At 51.6% G+C, this 16,093-nt stretch overlaps 1 protein-coding gene across 1 annotated transcript in view; it reads left to right on the top strand.

Annotated features, from left to right (window-relative positions):
* KLHDC2 (kelch domain containing 2) overlaps window positions 1–16,093 on the top strand; it is a 151,353-nt gene that overhangs the window by 79,856 nt on the left and 55,404 nt on the right. Inside the window, exons 7-8 of the mRNA XM_078659710.1 lie at window positions 12,254–12,334; window positions 12,406–12,464. Coding sequence (XP_078515836.1) covers window positions 12,254–12,334; window positions 12,406–12,464 — 140 coding nt within the window. The remainder of the gene's footprint in view (window positions 1–12,253; window positions 12,335–12,405; window positions 12,465–16,093) is intronic.

Raw genomic sequence — 16,093 nt, forward strand, 5'->3', positions numbered from 1 at the left:
CACAGTGTGTTGGTGCCGGCCCGGGCCCCCTCCCCACCTGCGCTGTGCTACCGGTTGCAGTAGAGGAGTGGAGCCCTCAGGGCAGCGAACCGGCGAGGAGAGAGGCCTGGAAGACCGCAGGTGAGCGATGCCCATCTTGATATTCTGAGGAGCGCTGGGTGTGCAGTGACACGGCGGCGGTGTGGCTGCGTGCGGAGCATCCTGACTGTGGACTGGTGCTGTTCCCCCTTGTGGCTCTCTGCCTGCATCGGCGCGGACCTAGCCTCAGTGGGAATCTCCCGACGGCGTCCATGGCGAGAGAGGCGGCGGAGCACTGAGACCTGGTGGTGCGAGGCGTCCGTTGCTCTGTTGCTGCGAAGAGGCTGCGGTGTGAGGTGATCTTGCGGAGGTGGCCATCGAGGTGAGCAGTATCCGCGAGAACGGGGAGGAGGGGGCGCCCTGCAACTGGACAGACCGTCTCCAGGTGCCCTTGCTCAGTGGGCCCAGACTGCATATCTGAGGTGAGCTGCCTGGACTGCTTCGGAGGGGGAGGGGGGGCCCACTGTTGTCCTGCTGCTGCGGGAGCCGGGTGATCTGGACTCTGGGCCCCCAGGTGGTCGGGGTGTAGGCCTGCTCCCTCTATTCCTGGCTAGTGCGCTATCCCGGTGGGCCTGCCTCCCCCCCCCTGTTTGTGCTTTGTACTTGCCGTCTGGTGCTGTGTGAACGCAGAGGAGAGGCGGATCTTGGCCTGCAGGTGGTCCCTCCGGTCACAAGAGAAGATGACGCGCACTAACAAAGGCGCCAGGGCCGACCCGGCTGCGGCCCCTAAAGACAATACTGTAGTAGCCATGTGGGGCAAGACGGGGGCTCCGGCCGCCGGGGAGGGCCCATCAAGAGTGGCTGCAGATTCCCCGCCGGTTACCCAGGCGTTTATGGCCGCCTTTATGACTGACCTTAAGGCGGAGATAGGATCCCTGAGATCTGAGGTGCACTCCTGCGTTACTGAGCTCAAGAAGGAGGTTACGAAGCTGGGGGGACCGAGTTGATGGCCTGGAGAGGACCATGGACGCACGCACGGAAGACCAGGAACATCTGTGGCAGCGCCTGATAGCCCTTGAGGAACAGAACATTGAGCTCCAGATCAAGCAGGAAGATTTGGAGAACAGGGGTCGGCGCAACAACCTCCGTATCCGTGGCGTGCCGCTCGGAGAAGAAGGGAAGGACGTGATGGATTACGTGGCGCAGCTCCTCCATGAGGTCCGAGGAGATGAGGACGTATCGCCCCCACTCTTGATCGGGCGCATCGAGTGGCGGCCCCTGCGGGGAGATCGGGCCTTTTACCGGACATCCTCACCAGGGTGCACTTTTTTGTGGAAAAGGAGGAGATTTGGAAACGTGCGCGGGACAAGCCTGACCTCCAATACCAGGGTCACAAAATTCAAATTTTCCAGGATTTGGCGCCAAATACGTTGAAGCGCAGGAGCGCATTCCGCCCGGTGACGGAAAAGCTGCGGAGCATGAACATTCCCTACCCGTGGGGTCACCCCTTCGCCCTTATCTTCCAGTGGGAGGGTAAGCGTAGAGCTTTGAGATCTTACAATGAGGCGGCACGGCTGCTCCGCATTTCGACTTCTCCCCCGGAGAGCCCTTCCCGACCTTCGACCCGTAAGAGGACGCCGACTGGACTTCATTGGACCACGATACCGAGAAGACGGCGCACTCTTCCTGCTGCGGAGCCCAGTCAAAGTCAGGCTGAACAGGACGTTATCGCCCACATTCGAGCTCTTGAGGAGACCACGACTGAATTCGGAGGAAACTCTCCCACGGCGAGCCTCCCTGTGTCATGACGATGGATCTAATCGTGCTGCATTCCTCCTGATGTACTGTTCCCATGTCTCCCTTTGCGGACCTGAGGTCGGGTGGCGGGGGGGGGGGGGGGGGGTCTACTGTGCCCCTGGAATCCTGCACACTGGGCCTGGGGCGGTGGGAGCTCCGTACTACCTGGTGCGTTCTGTTAAACATGTCCCCCCTGAACTGCCCCTTGGGGAGTGACATCCCGAAGAGCGTTCGAACCTGCGGGTGTAGGATGCTCTATACTGGGGACAGAGAACTCTGGCCCTGTTGGCCATGTTTATCTGGTTCGTACATCCAGCCTGTCCGGATGTCTGGTTTTTGTTTTCTGTTCCTCGCTCCTTTTCTCTTCCTTTCTTTCTTCCTTCTTGTTTCTCTTTTCTTCAATGCGGGACCTGGGAGGGTGCGGAGGGTGGCGGGTGGGGAGAGGAGAGGAGAGGGAGGATCCTTGTCTGGGGCGTGTGGATGGTGTGTAGATTGGTGAGGATGGTTTCGATAGCGACTTCTGATGGTCCCTGCCATGGCTAGTAGTGTGAATGGCCCCCTAAAGATCCTGTCCCTTAATGTTAAGGGCCTTAATTCGCCCAACAAGCGCAGGCAGATCTGGCACTACCTTCTGCGGCATAACCCAGACATCGTTTTCATGCAGGATACCCACCTTCTACAGGCTGACGCTGGGCGCATGGCCCATCCTAGATACCCTCTCGAGTACTGGGCAGCGGCGGATACGAAAACTGCAGGGGTGGCGATTTTGTGCAAGGCTGGCATCAGGCGGGGGAGGGCAGGCCCTTCCGAAGTGGTGATGGCCTCAAGGTGACTGTTGAGGTGGGACTTCGCCGTCTGACATTGTGTAATGTGTATGCCCCCAATCAGGCGCAGGATCGTTTCCTCCGGGACCTCTTGCGAGATCAGATACCTCAGGGTAGCCCCTCGCTAATTCTTGGGGGCGATTTTAATATGGTATGGTGTCCAAAGATCGACCGGAGCGAGGGCTCCTTTAATGGGGTTGGGGCGATGTCCCTGGCGCTTCGCAAACAGAAGGCGACCTAGGATTGTTCGACGCGTGGCGGTATTTTTCCCCTGACAAACGAGAGTACTCCTTTTATTCGAGCGCCCACCGCTCTTATTCTCGCAATGATTGTATGTTCCTATCCCATCACCTTCTCAGGGATGTAGTGGAAGTGGAGATGTCTGATATATCAATCTCGGACCATGCACATGTGGAACTGATCATTCGGGATCCACGGGACTGCCCCCCTCGAGAGCGGAAATGGTATCTACCGCCACACATCCTTCGAGATGCGGCGAATGTTGAAGACATTCGTACCGCCATTACCTCCTACTTTGAGACCAACGACCTGCCCGAGACGCCTTTTCCGGTGGTCTGGGATGCCTTTAACGCCACAATACGGGGTCATATTACATCCCTTATGATCGCGAGGGCACGAGAAGGGAGGGCTGTGGAGGATGGCTTGGTGAGGGACCTGAAGGTGGCGGAGGCACAAGATCAGGATGGCTCTACCTTAAAGACGAGACGCCACCTGGCGAATCTTCGGGGCCAATTACAACTGCTGCGTACGAATAGGGCTGAAGGCTCCCTTTTGGCTTTGAAACAATTACATTTTGATGGAGGGGATAACGTTGGGAAGCTCTTAGCAAGGAGACTGAGGGTCAAAGCAGCCAAGTCCCATATAGCGAATGTGGTGCTTCCTAATAGGTCTAAGGCGACGGCGGCTAGGGATAAACTGCAGGGATTATTATGCTTCGCTTTACACTGCGGACCCGCCGACTCCTGCCTTGGCGGAAGAGGTCCTGGAGCAGTACAGTGGGACAACGTTGAACCCCCACACGGCTGGGCTCCTGGAGGAGTCGATAACGCAAGAAGAGATAGCCTCGGCTCTTAGCGAGCTCAGTCTGGGGAAGACGCCGGATCCCGATGGACTGCCGCTATCCTTCTATCGCCTGTTCCAGACTCAGCTGGGTCCCTACCTTCTTCAGCTCTTCAATTCTTTCGCTGATGGACAGGGCCCCTCTCCGGATATGGGAATGGCGGAAATAGCCTTAATTCCGAAGCCGGGGAAAGACCCCACACTTTGCTCGTCATACCGCCCGATAGCGCTACTGAATACCGACTTTAAAATTTACACCAAGGTGCTGGCTAAGCGGCTGGACCCCCATATGCCTGACCTGGTCGACCCGGACCAGGTGGGCTTTATCCGTGGCCGCCAAGGGGCTGATAACGTGCAAAAGATTGCACATTTGGTGGGGAAGGTACACCCCTGGCGGATCCCAGCCTGCCTCCTATCGTTAGACGCTGAGAAAGCGTTTGACCGGGTTGACTGGTCATTCCTCCGGGCAGTCCTTTGCAAAATGGGACTTGGTCCGAAGATGGTCGCCAAGATCATGGCGCCTTACGCTACGCCAAGGGCTAGGATCCGCGTGAATGGACAGTTAACGGACCCGATCAGCATCGGGAGAGGGACTAGGCAGGGCTGCCCTCTCTCGCCCTTACTGTTTGCCCTAGCGATAGAGCCTCTGGCAGATATGATTTGTCGAGATCTGGCTATCCACGGCATCCCGATGGGTGGGAAAGACCATAAAGTGGTGCTCTACGCAGACGATCTCATCCTCACTCTCACGGAGCCTCGACAGTCTTTGCCAGCGCTCCACGCCGCGCTCTGCACCTTTGAAAGCGCCTCTGGTTTGAAAATCAACCACAGTAAGTCCTGGGTACTTAACCTTACCATCCCTCCATCTGATGTTCCCCCGCTAGAGCAGTTATGTTTATACCAGTGGACCGATCGCCATATTCGGTACCTTGGCCTACACCTGACCCCCTCACTAGATGACTGGTCGTCCCTTAATTGGAAAGATTGTCGCAGATCGGTACTTGACGACCTGCGGAGATGGAAGTCACTTATCCCTTCATGGTTGGGAAGACTCAACGCAATCAAAATGTCTATTCTGCCCAAACTCCTTTACCTGTTTCAGTGTCTTCCTACGCCTATCCCCTTACAAAATATTCGAGCCTTGCAGAAAGACTGCACCAACTTCATATGGGGGGGTAAGAGGCCCCGCTTTTCACAAGCACTCCTTATGGCTCCGAGAGATCGTGGAGGGCTGGCGTGCCCTAATTTGGTGGATTATTATTGGGCTGCTCACTTGCGATTTGTGGTTGAGTGGGGCACCAGAGAGAGTGAAAAAGGGTGGCTCCACATGGACAGAGCTGTAACCGGTCGCACCGTCTGGGACCTAGCGTGGACTCATAAAGCAGGGCGGTCTCCGAGCGCATATCTGGCGGTGCCCACAAAGACAGTATTGGAAATATGGGACAGAATAGCAGTTCGTAGAGGTCTCACGTCTTTCCCCTCCCCGCATACCCCTATTGAGGGCAATCCGTGGTTTCCACCGGCTTATCGTACTAGAGCCTTTCATAGATGGCCACAGGGTGACTGCAGGGTCCTTACGGATCTCTTCGATGGGGGCACCTTTAAATCTTTTGCCCACTGTAGGGAGGAATTTCGGCTTCCGCCTGAGGGCTGAGCTGCAATATCTCCAACTACGCCACTGGGCCTTGACGGACGCGGTATACCCTGGGGCTACTCGAAACTTTACTCCGTTCGAGCGCCTGGCCCGTTCTTGCGCCGACACGAAGGGATTCATCTCCAAGATCTACCAGATGCTGCAACACCCTCAGACACCGCCTTCGCAGACATATCAGCCACGATGGCATGCGACGCTGGGGGCCGATATCGCACCGACGCAGTGGCTTCGTTTATGGAGGGATATCCCTAAAGTGTATCGCAGCATACCGCCACAAGAAAACGCGTATAAAGTAATGACGCAGTGGTATTACACACCTCAGCGCTTACATAAAATGTTTCCATCCTCCTCTCCCAGTTGCTGGAGGTGCCAACATGTGCCTGGGGATTTCCTACACATTTGGTGGACCTGCCCCTCAATCGCTACCTTCTGGAAAGAGGTCTTGAGCCACATAAAAGGGGTCCTGGGGTTTCCTTTGCCTGATGCTGCTAGTACATTGTTGCTGGGAATCAAACCTGCGAATCTGCTCGCTCTGACCCGAAGTGATTGGACTTTACAAATGCTGGGTGCTGCCAGACAACTTATTGCCCTGTACTGGAAGAAGACGGAGGCGCCCCCTATCGCTGCATGGTTTGGGAGACTCTGGCATGTCATCACTATGGAGTTGCTCTCCGCGAGACTGCAGTCTCGCAATACATGCTTTAAGGAGGTGTGGCAGCCCTTGGTGACCTATCTGTGCAAGACCGAGCATGCGAGAAACATGCCTCCTAGGTTGAGGGCGTTGCGTTTAGTAGATGAGGCTGTGCTCCCCTTTACTCTGCGCAGACTCATGGTGTGATGGCTCTGGAGCCCGCGATGTGCCTAGTGACGTTTATCCCTACTGTTGCTCATCTCTGGGTCCGGCCTCTCCCCCTTTCCCGACTCTCTCTACTCTGACCTTTTCTCTACCCTCTCTTTCCGCTATCCTTGTTGTTCTGTTGCCTCCCTCTAGGCTCCTGGTTGTAAGTTGGACCGCTATGGTCCGGTAGTTTTATTGGTTCTGACCTCTGGTCTGCGCCCGGCCCTAAGGGCCCGGTACCATGCGCGGTGATCATTAGGCATGGTGACAGCTATCGCTATTCTTTGACTCGGCCGGCCCGATTGGGTTGTAGGCAGGACGCTGTGTATAAGATTGATGAGACCACAGGCCATGCAGGCACAGTATGTTATTGCTTTTTTTCCTGACGCGGCCGGCCCCTTGGGGGTTGTAGGCTTATCGCTGTGTACATGTCACCTTTTCTTTATGCGTACTCCCTCTTGGGGGGGTGAAATAAAAACAGACGTTGAATTAAAAACAAAAGGTATGACGGAAAACATTAGATACAATCGTATCAGACAGTGATCGACATGTTTCAGCCAATGACCTCGGAATTATTGTGGCTTTCTTCATGATCTGTTAGCTACTGTCCAAACCTCAGATGTTGCTGTATTACATATTTATCACAGCATTCTTCGCAGCTGTGTGCAGAGAGACATGATATTCAGGACTTTATAGAAGTGTTTTTTCCTACTGGCTGTTTCATGGCTAGTTATTACTCACAGAATTGTTTGAGAAGGCACATTGGTCGCGTTTCTTAGGAAGAAGGTTACATGATTTGTATTCCATTTGCGTTGAATTTCAGTAGTTGATCAGGATATTCTCCTACGATTCTAGATTCTATCTCACGGGGCATTTCTATTGAATTTAAGGGGCACGTTCAGAGTGTTGGAACATATTTGGTTACCTTCACTTTGACTTTCTTTGAACGACACTGCTAAGTCACCAAACATTTTCGGGTGATTACACATTGTTTTCTCCTTTGAGGCAAAGTAAGCACTTTCAGTATGGACAAGACTTTTCCATCTCAGTATTCATACTTTCTGGAGTCCTTTTTACAAGTTAATCTTAAATATTTTAACTGAACTATACACTTGACTTGTGATATTTCCTCCTCCCTTATCCCTGTTTATATTTTCCACAGTGGCTCCTGAAGAAGGGACAGAGATCCCGAAATGCATTGGGCAACATATATATGCTTGGAAACGACACCTTTAATTGTGAAATAGGACACTTCACCTCCTTTTAGTTGTGTTGTTCATAGTTATTACTTTGCACATTGTTACATTGTTGCAAACGCTAACATGTATGTATGTTAAGTAGTGATATATAAAAACGAGTACTGTAGATATTATTAACTAAATTCATAGTGATATTGTAATATTTTGTAAAATGGAATCATTGATAAATTCATGCACTGTGTGGCCAGGTAACAAGTGACCAGTGACACTTGGAGCCACGAGTGGTTTCTCCATCAGTTGGAAGTGGGAGCAGTATTAATCAATAGTGATTACCTGTTTTGTTTTTGTGACGCCCCATTGGTAGACCTTTTTGTTCAAGAAAGACCAGTATTTCCAATATCTTTAGGTCTGGCCTTAAAGGAATGTTATATGGTTATGTGAAGCATTACAAGAATATAGCATGGGAATGGAAATGTATCAGTGTGAAAGCAAAGAACTATAGTAGAATGTTGGAGGAAGTTAAAAGCCAGGTTTCCGTTTCACTGTCAAGCCAGACCAACAAATCCCTGGCGGCTAAGAACTACCCTACTCCCATCTGTGCTGCTGCCATAGAAAAACACCATAAACTCTTTAGTTATCTAAGTCTATTAGCATTACAATGACATGTGTGCGCCCCTAAATTTTTAAGTTTAGGCAGCTGGATAAATAATCAACATGATTACAACTGTTTGAAGGGCAAGCATTGTTTTGTGGAAGCCCACAACTTATGCCCAATCAAAACATTTACTCCTGTCTCCCAACATGTGGGCGGAGCAAACGTTCCTCTCCTGGCAATTCTCATGTAATTGTCTATCAACAGCTATGCAATCAAGCCAGACCATAGAAAGGAAGTGCACTTTTTTCTGTTCTCTAGAGTTTACTGGAGGCGTTCACTACAGGACCTGCTGAGGAAGCCATGGAGCCACCTCCTACCTCTACTACCCTCTATGCCTACTCCCTGGTGACCAGCAAATGTAGAAGCTTGCCCGACTTGGCTCATCGCTCCTATACCCTGACAGTCGAGGCCTCTCATTATCTGCGAGCCTCAACCAGGCAGAGCTGACGCAGGTCAGCCTGCTCCACCACCAGGCGACGGGCCACAAGTTCCTGCAAACCCCTCCCACCCTGGGTCTCAAGTTTCTAGATCGAGGGATCCAACTGTGCCAACAGGACTGTGTCTCGTGAGCCAGACACCCGATGCAGGAGCAGGCGTTCCCACCATAGTGGCCTTATTGCACCCCCCCGTAGCATCCCCAGGAACTCCACCGTCCCCTAGTTGGTGTTGAGAAAAATTTCTAGGGCTTGGACTAACTGCTGATCAGTTAGGAATCAGGCATTAAGATGCCAGACCGGCTGTTCTCCCTCCCTCCCTCCCTCCCTCCCAGAGTCCCCCACACGAAGGACAACCAACATGCCAAGAGTTCCCAGATTAGGATGTGGGAGTTTCGTGTGTAGTGATGTTCGGTGGCTGGTAGCAGAAAGGTCTGTATGGGAGAGGAATCTGTGGGCTACAGTTGCATGGTTATTATTGTTCGCCTCTGGATTCCAGACCAGCCAGGCATCACAGAGCTTCAGACCCAAGGCTCAGCTGGAAAGGCCCCTCCCATGGTTCTACCCTGGGCCCGAAGGCAGTCCATTGGACCCATGATGTAATTGAAGGCACCATCCAGGATTATCTTGCCGCAAGTAGTATTGCCACACCCCTAGAGCTGTGGGTGTAACCCAGTGAAAGACTCTTGAGTACCCATACCTAGTCAGGAGGGAGCAGTTTGTTATCATGAGGTGTGTTTCTTGCAGCATCACGACCTGAGGGCCGTGTCTGCAGAGGAGCTGTAGCACTGTGCCCCTTTAATGCAGCCCATCTGGCTGTTGAAGTTCCACGGCAAGGCTCTGAAAGCCATCATGTTGGGTCATGTGATGTTGTGGGCAATGCCCAGAGAGGACGTATAAGGGATGTCTGAAGTCTTAATGACCACCAGGAGGCTTCACTTTGTGAGTGCGGATAGCAGTGAGTCCATAGTCTAGGCAGCATTGTGCTGGTGTTTGCCATATGTAGGGCTGGGAAAAGGTAACTGTAACCAAAACAACAGGATCCATTAACCAAAGCCTTTTCCCCCAATCTTCCCCCTCCCTCCCTATACTTACCCACAATAGAAGCATCTGTCACCCAGTAACTGTCCCTGTCTCAAAGGTGGGTGGTGGTGGACACGGAGCCTTAACTTTCTGTCCCGATGGCTCTTGTCCTCTGTGACCATAGAAGGATAATATGGTGCTGGTTTGCCTAATCGTTGTGAGATAAATGGAGGCCCCATTCATGTCCTATACCATCGAGTCAGGTGTTTTCACTCGCCACAAGTGGGCAGCTCCCCCTTCTGGTTCAGATGGGTCCATTGTTGTTTCCTGTTCTAAGTCCCACGCAGCCGGGACATCCCGGCGGTTGCAGCGGCCTTTGCAAAACTGCTTCCTGAGCCTGGACTCGTTGCGCTTGGTGCTTGGGTCTCCAGGACCCTGGCTGTCGGGGCAGCCCAGGGGTTGTTTTTCTGTTAACCAAGTCCGGGCCTCATCCGGGGTGTCAAAAAATAGAATTTGCCGTCCTGGACAACCTGCAGGCGCACTGGGAAGACAAACATGTACTGCAGTGCCATGGCCCTGAGTTTCTGGTTGACATGGTCATATGATTTGCGTTGGGACTAAACCTTCCTGCATCCCTTCTTCCAGTGCAGCCACTAACGTTTCAGGGTTGCTATCTGAGTAAATAGCGTGGGTTTGTTACATTGAATAAGCACTTGAAGAGCTTTTCTACACTCCTTGACCATAACTCTGCACAGAAGTAGGTTATTTTTGCAACGTACCACATTACATGGACAGAACTGAAATGTCACACATAAGAATTAAAATGTCACTATAACATTGACATGTCACAAATGATCAAGATAAAAACTTGCCAGCTATGCTACCCAGTGGCGGCCGGCATTACTCGGGGTTGGGGGGGTGGGGGGGGTGGGTGGGAGGAGCAGAGTTGCACAATACAAAATAAAAAAGAAAAATATACGCTTACCTTGCTGCTTGGTCCCGTGTCTCTGCTCCTGCTCTCCTCGTGGTACTCAAGGCACTGGAAGCCCGAAAAAACAGACTGGCTCCCCTGATTATAACAACGCTGCAATGCAGTGTTGTGATTGGTTTTGAGTGCCCTGGTTCGACTTTCAACCAGGGAATGAGGGCCTGGGTATGTATTCCGTGCAGGCTGTAATGCAGCCTGCATGGAGAACAGGGAAAGTGCGCATGACTGTTTTGGGCAGCCTGAGAGGGCCGACCAAACAGTCATTGCGCACTTAGGAGTTGGCAAACCACTCCTGCCCTGCCCTGTTTCGAAAGCAGAGCAGCCCTGCTCACCCGCGAATGAAACATAAAATGATAATAACTCATAGTTATCATTTTATATTTCCTTTACTTTGCACTGCTCAAAAGCAGTGGGGCGAAGCTCCTCCTCCATAGCGGAGGAGCCACCACTGATGCTCCCCCCGCCTCTCCTTGGACCCTGTGTTGTGCGCGGCCAGGTTGCTTTTTCCCCAGGCCACCAACACTTGCCATTGCTCCCCGCTGCCACATCATATCTGGGGCATTCAAAAACACCCAGGCAAAGGCAAGCTGCACACCAGCACCGCCGCTAGCAGTCATAGGCCGGGAGCCGAGCAGGACCTCAGGAAAGAGTGACTGCGATCTTGGCCATCCCAGGACCGACCCTAGAAGAAAGATTTATTTCATCCCAGCTGTGCCATCCTTGTCTGTTTCGCATGAAGGAAGATAGTCCTATTTTGATCCGCTTTGTATGCATTGTGGCAAGTATTCATAGATTGGTAGATAAGAGATAAGTGCCTTTGCCCAAGAATAGTTATATGTACTATTTATGTCAAAGTAAACATGATTGATGTTCTGAGATTTGAACAGGTAAAAGAATGATTTGCAGATACCTACTCCTGCATGGGGAAGGGAAATGCACAGGCAGTTTGGAAGCTATAAACTTCTACCAGAGCAAAGAAGCACTATTTAGTTTATTGGACCTTTCAGATAGTGTCCATGAGCAGTGGTGGTGGGTGGGTCTGTTGAAGTGAGATGAGACAAGTAAGCTGTAGAATCATAGTTGCACCCTCCACTTTCCAAAGATCCAGTCTGTTATCTTCGTGGGCTTAAATCCTTTACGGTAGACTAAAGCATGTAACTATAACTTTTGCTAGAATTTTATTATGTGTTTATGATTGATAAAAAATAAAAAAATAGATGTCAACTAAGTTTTGTATTTAAGCTCTGTAAATAACAGTCTCTCTTCTCAGTTGATATGACCTGTCAACAGCAGGATATCTGGTCCGTTGCAATGCCATCGTGGCAGACTTGTGTGTACGTAATTGGCGCATAGGCAGTTATTAGCAGCCTATATGTTACTGTTATGGTGGCCAATCCAGATGGAATGTTGATAATACTTAAACCTTGTTAGGTTAGATTGCGCAAATCCCTGTAGTGCACTGCAGTAGTCAAGCCAGGTCCTCAATCCGATGCTGTTGGCCAGGGTCCAGCTTTCTTCTTTAACCCCTTCGGCGCTGATGACGAGCTCAGCTCGTCATCAGTTGCGCCGCTCGCACTCTGATGACGAGCTGAGCTCGTCATCTAACGCGGCTTTTTGAAAACAGCCGCGTAGCGCGAAAATCGCCGCAGCGCGCATGCGGTTAACATGTCTGCTCGCTTTGTTTCTAAATGTAAGATTGCACAACACCTAATTTTTGTTTATATTGGTATTTCTTCACTGCAGGGTAAATCCCCATCCCCCCGAGCAGCACATTCCTGTGCGGCAGTTGGAAACAGAGGATATGTTTTTGGAGGGCGATACCAAGTGAGTGTTTGACCATTTAACTATATCGTCAGTTTGTGCTTGTTTTTATTAACTATTTGTTTTTCTTTCAGGATTCTAGACTGAATGATCTGTATTACCTTAATTTTGACACCTGGGAGTGGAATGAAGTGTGAGTAACCATGTTTGTTCAAGTAATCTACAAATAGATGAATGGTATAATGTAAGCAGTTTAGCATATCTTTCGTATTGTGTGAATGTTCATTTTAGGTTTAGGACGAGTTTCCCAAAGTGCCTCCTATTTAGATGATAGAGCAAAATACCCACAGATTTTTTTTTATATTTTCACTTTCTTCATGCCCCACTTCTTTTCTGACCTGTTGATCTTTTTTTCTGTCAGACTTACATCATGGAAGACTCCTGGACACCACTCTGAGTCACATTTAGTAGCATGATACCGGTTGGCTACACCCACGGGGGTCAGAGATCAACGACCAATTCCTGGATTATTACACGACACTCTATCAGAGCAGGTTGCAGGTGGCCCCGGATGGCTTGGATGCCTTCCTGGAGGTGGCGCAGTTGCCACGGTTTGAGTCGGAACAGAGCGCCGCGCTGGGTGCTGCTATCTCACTAGGGGAGATTAGAGCGGCAATTAAGCACACGGCAAGGAAAAAAACGCCGGGGGCGGACGGCTTGCCAGTGGCATTTTAAGCCGCCTATATCGATCTTCTTGCACCACAACTACACCAGGTGTACAGAGAGGCTTGGGAGCTGGGCAGGTTGCCGTCATCGGCCAGAGAGGCGATTATAGTGCCGCTGTTGAAGAAGGGCGGGTCACCCACTGCAAGGACAACTTATTGTCCGCTCTCTATGCTTACAGTGCATTATAAGGTGTTGAGCAGAATTCTGGCCACGCGGCTGTCGTATCACATGCGTACACTAGTGCACCGGACCAGTCGGGCTTCATTCCCGCGCGGAACACAGCGACATGCATACGACGACTGGTGCGGGTCATGGGAATAGATGGAGAGGCTCCGCCGGGCGCGGCGGTGCTGTCGGTCGATATCAAAAAAGCGTTCGATAGTGTGGAGTGGTCGTACTTGTATCGAGTGCTCCGCAGCTTCGGACTAGGGGATGATTACATCCGCTGGATGCAACTGCTGTACAACTCCGCTACGGCCAGGGTTAGGACGGGTCGTTCAGTGTCAGCGACATGCCCGGTGGAGAGAGGTACCCGGCAGGGCTGTTCCCTGTGTCTGCTTTTATTTGCACTGGCGATCGAACCGCTAGCGGCACGGGCCCGGCAGGGACGACACTATGAGGGGGTGCTATTTCATGGTGAGCTACATCATATATCCTTGCACGCCGATGACCACTTACTATACCTGGCTGACGTGGGGACCTCGGTGCGAGGGGCCCGAACCCTCCTTCGGGAGTTTGGTGAGCTGTCAGGGTTGCAGGTTAATTGGACCAAGACTTGTCTGTTCCCATTGGCTCCAAGTTGCACCCGGCCCTTGATGCTGGAGGGTCTGCGTTGGGAATCGGAGTGCCTGCCATATTTGGGGGTTCGTATTTATCATAACCACTCGCACCTTTATGAGGGAAATGTAGGAGGAGCGCTGAGGGGAATCAGAGGCAGTATGGGGTCTGGCGTACCCTTCCGCTGTCAGTAGCTGGACGAATAGCCTTGCTAAAGATGGTGGTTCTCCCGCGGCTGCTATATTTCTTTCGTACACTGCCGGTGTGGATCCCGACGTCCTTTTTCAGGACGTTACGATCAATGGTGATAGGGTTCATCTGGGGCACGGGCAGGAGACGTGTGGCGTTGAACACCCTGCTACGACCCCGGGAGGACGGGGGACTGGCGGTGCCAGATTTTGAATGGTACTATCTGGCGGCACAGCTGCAGTGGCTCACACAAGCTGTGGCACGGGAGTTTAGGGGCCCGGACGGACCACAGGGCAGAGTCATTCAGCGCCATGTCCTGTCCTTTATAGTGTTCCAGCAGAAACTCAGGCTGGATCAACTCACTCTCGAAGAGCGCACCATCAGACAATGCTGGCTGCATAGCCAGAAACGGGAGGGAATTCCTATCCCGTATGCCCCAGAGATCCCTCTGGGCATGTGTACCGCCATCCCGCATGGCGGGGATTGGTCGGCACTAGCGGGCTGGGAAGAATGTGGAGTTCACATGATAGGGGACCTATATAGGGATGGTGCTTTGTTACCATTCCGAGAGCTGCAGAGCGCCTTTGATTTGCCAAGGGGAGGCTTTTTGCTGCATGCTGCTCTAGTGTCGGGAATCCAGAGACATTGGAAGATGGGACTGGTGGAACCCCCCATATCGATGGGCTGTCAGTATGTCACGATGGCCGCTGGCACCTACAAGGCTATCACCTGCTTATACAGGAGATTGGCACTGGAGGGACTGCCGCCCCTGGATAGGCTGAAGGGGCGATGGGAGGAGGACCTGGGCCAGTCAATACCTGAGACGACCTGGCCGCAGCTCGTACGGAGGGCCTGGAACGGCACGCGCAATGTCCGGTTTCAATTGGTTCAATATTTTACGCTACACAGGGCCTATTTAACGCCGGTCAAAATTCAACAAGTTTTCGGGGGAACAAATTCAATGTGTCCCCGATGTTGTGCGGAGGGCGCTGATTTTGGCCATATGTTCTGTTCCTGTGCGGCGTTGGGTACATATTGGTCTGATGTCGTAGCATATTTGAACAGGGTAACGGAGCGTCAGATTGAAGTAGGCATGGGGACTTGCCTTTTACTTTGGTTCCCACACACACCCGCCACAAAAATCACAAGTAAATTCTTCGATTTGGGGTTGATTATGGCGAAAAGGGAGCTCACCATGCACTGGAAGTCCAGAGGGGGTCCTAGCTTTCTGAGATGGCGAGGGAGCTTCCAACAATGGGCGAGCAGTGAAGGGACACTCAGACTGCAATTAGCCAGACGCACCTCCAATGACAAGGCGATGGATGCGACCAGGGCGTGGGGCATGCTAGTGGTAGAACTTCAGTCAACGGCAGAAGTTGATGAGGGGGATGGGACGGATGCGCCAGCGTGTCAGGCATCAGGGACTGGAGGGGAGAACGCCGGGGAACACACGGGAGATGGGGCCAACTAGACCTTAGAACCTCACCACATGTGATGGTCACCGCATATCAGGCTGAGGGTGGAGGCGACCACGATATGGAGATATGGAGAGCGCATACACACTTAATTGGGGTCACCGGACTCCTGACTGGATGTAGTTGTACATGACTTCGAGAAGGAGTTGGGTGCTGGAGCACAAAGGGTTTCTGTCACTCTGCAGGAGGGATGGAGGTAGGCACACTGACGAGGGGGGATGGGGGTAGAGGGGTAGGTGGGAGGGGGTTTTGGATAGGGATTTGGAAAATGACATAATGTTGACTCACATTCTGGAAAAGGACCTGTTGCAATGATGACCCAACGATTGTATGATTGTAAGATGATTGAAGAAATGTTAATAAAAATCTGTTTAAAAAAAAAATAGTAGCATGATACCGGTTTGGATATTAAGATTGTCTTACCTGGTAATAGTCATACAGACTTGCAGGAGTGAATAGTCCTCTAGGAGAGCTACTGTTATATTTCCCATAATCCAACTCTCAAGGCTGATTAGCAAAAGTCTGTAATAATTCAAGTAGCGTACACTTGTGAGGGCGGAGTTTCTATTAGCTATGGTTCCTAAGTCTGATGAAGGCTCTATTTTGTGAGTGGTCTCATTTTTTTCTCTTTTGTCCATTCTCTTGTCTTTCTCAT

This window comes from Lissotriton helveticus, chromosome 9 (genome assembly GCF_964261635.1).
Source record: "Lissotriton helveticus chromosome 9, aLisHel1.1, whole genome shotgun sequence".
NCBI classification, from domain to species: domain Eukaryota; kingdom Metazoa; phylum Chordata; class Amphibia; order Caudata; family Salamandridae; genus Lissotriton; species Lissotriton helveticus.